Genomic DNA, 2,390 nt, shown 5'->3' with positions numbered 1-2,390 from the left:
TTGTGGGATTCGGAGAAAAGGTCAGGGGGACGTTGGTGGCCGGGGGAGGGGGGGTAAAGAAAGGGGGGGCCAGACCGCGAATTCGGCAGATTGGCTATAACAAGGCAGGGGCCGACGCCCCTGTGAATTATTTTATTTCCTAAATTCTCGGCCAAAAGCCTAGACCACCGCTGCAGTTAACCCTTTAAGTGTGTTGGCACAGGAGAGGCTCTGGGGATTTCTTCACAGCGGTGGGGGCGGGGTATGTAGGTCTCACTGGTTGATATGAACCCCACCTTGCTGCACGAACCCCAAAGAGATGAGTTTGATTCGGGACTTGGGAAGACCACTGGGGAGAGGAAGCTCGCGTACCCCTCCCGCCCCAGCTCTGCTGTCAATTGGCTCCGGGCGGGGCGGGGCTGCGCTGGGTGTCTGTGTGTGCACGCGCGGATTGCACGCGTCTGTTAATTTCAAGCCAAGCTTTCGCACTTCTAAACCCACAGGTCTCTGCCTTCACCTCCCGCCTCAGCTTTCCTGGGCCTGGACTGTCTGTTTCAGTACAGCCAGCCTTCTAATTCTCATCAGCATCTGCCAGACAAACCCGCGTGCACACGCGCACGCAACACACCTCCCGCGGTTAACCCAGAGGACCCCCATCCCAAAGAAAAACCTGCTGTTTAACACATTGCAAAAGCGGTTGTCTAGCGCTTGAGGAGGTTAATTCCAGATTAATTTCCCCATTACCTACCTGGGTCTGGTCCCCGACAGGCCCACCCCCATTATCGCCGTCAGTGTGGTTGTGCGGCGTCTAACAACAAACACAAACGCTCTCTATGGATCTCACACACCTCTCCCAAGTTCCTCTCCCCTGCTAAACTGTCTCCACCCAGTAAGTAAATAGACCCTTTTCTCCGAAAGTCGAGAAACCTCGGGTCTCAGGCTTCTCATTTTCCTTGGGTTACCTCCTTCTTCCCCCACCACAAAACACACACACTTTCTCGAACCGTGGACCAGGGCAGTAGTACCTGGCTTGGCCAGTACGGGACGCGGCGGGAACAGAGCCCGGGTCTTAAAGCGGCAATCCCGGCTGCCACTGGCCCACTCTTTCTTTGCCTGACTCCGTTTTCGGGTCCCAGGTACACCGACAAAGACAGGGAAGTCGACAGCGACTGGGACGGGAACGCTAAGGAAAGGCGAAAGCGGCTAAGACGGGACGCCCCCTCCGACTCGCGCGGCTCGGGAAGCCCCCGGGACGCTAGACGCACCCCTGCTGAGTCGCTCGCGGCTGGAAAAAGTCGGTCTTGGGATCCAGGGACCTCTCTTACCACCCCCTTGAACCTGCGCACCCGGCGCCAGCGGGCTCAGAACCACGCCACAGGCGGGCCGGGGAAGCCCGGGCGGCTCAAGCGGAGAGGAGGGAAGGGGCGGGGCGGGGACTGGTGCCTTCAGGCTCCCGGCGCCCCCTGGCCGGCCCTCGGCTCCATCCGCCCGGTGCTCGCCGTTAGTGGAACCTGGAGAGCAACGGAGTGAGTGCGCCCTTACCTGTAGCAGCCAGTGGCCGGTCTCTCCGATGAGCGGGAAGCCCATGGAGCCCTTAGGGATGGGCAGCTTGCAGCTCTTGTCGCGGGTGGCAGCCCAGCGCAGCTGCCACAGCTGCTGCGACACGGCCAGCAGCAGCGTCACCGACACCAGGCACGCGGCGAGGGTGGCCAGCGCCGACACCAGCTCCAAGCCTTCAAAGAGCATGTTGGCGGCCGCTCGGGGGATTGGCTGTGCGGGCCTCGGCGGGGGAGGGGAGGGCCAGACGAGAAGGGACGCGAGCGGCGGGGGAGGGGAGGCTTCGGCCGGGGGTCCTGGCACCTCCAGCCGAAACAGAGAAGGAGCAAGGGGCCGAGGGAAGGGAAGTGGAGGTTGTGAGGGGAGAGCAGAGGGGGGCGGGAAATCGCCTAAAAGAAGAGAGAGAGGAGACACGAGGCGACTCGGAGTGTAACTTTGTTTGTTTGTTTGTTTGTTTGTTCCCTTATAGCGGGCTTAGGGGTTGCTCGAGGGGTGGCGAGACGAAGTCGTGAATCAAGCTGGTGGGTTGGCTCTCCCCGCAACCATCACACTCGGAAAACTTGGGGAAAACTTTGTCCAGCGGGAGTCTCTCTCGTAAGCCCCTTCCCCTGTTTGGGAAAAAAAGAAGAAGGGGGACAGAGAACTAGCGGAGAGAAAGTGCGATGGATTTGTCAAAAGTTTTCCCCTCAAATTCCTAGGTTTAAAAAAAAAAAGGAAAAAATCCTGAATCCCCAAATTCCAACGAACCCAGAAACTTTGGGTGCAAGGGGGAAGGCTCCCCGGCTGAGGCGAGTGGAGAGGCCGAGCTCAGCGCCTCTGGGCTGCCCGGGGCGGCGCGCCGGAGCCCCGGAGCC

At 60.0% G+C, this 2,390-nt stretch overlaps 1 protein-coding gene across 1 annotated transcript in view; it reads right to left on the bottom strand.

The window, feature by feature from the left end:
* Positions 1 to 2,340, bottom strand: part of LOC104980921 (cytochrome P450 26B1) — a 19,611-nt gene extending 17,271 nt beyond the window's left edge. The window contains exon 1 of the mRNA XM_010829775.1: positions 1,522 to 2,340. Within this exon, the coding sequence (XP_010828077.1) occupies positions 1,522 to 1,725 (204 nt within the window). The 5' untranslated portion in view covers positions 1,726 to 2,340. The remainder of the gene's footprint in view (positions 1 to 1,521) is intronic.
* Positions 2,341 to 2,390: the final 50 nt, after the last annotated feature.

The sequence above is a fragment of the Bison bison genome, unplaced genomic scaffold (assembly GCF_000754665.1).
Source record: "Bison bison bison isolate TAMUID 2011002044 unplaced genomic scaffold, Bison_UMD1.0 scf7180017864508, whole genome shotgun sequence".
In the NCBI taxonomy this organism is placed as follows: domain Eukaryota; kingdom Metazoa; phylum Chordata; class Mammalia; order Artiodactyla; family Bovidae; genus Bison; species Bison bison.
The sequence above is the reverse complement of the archived record's forward strand: the minus strand, read 5'-3'. Positions and strand labels throughout refer to the sequence as shown.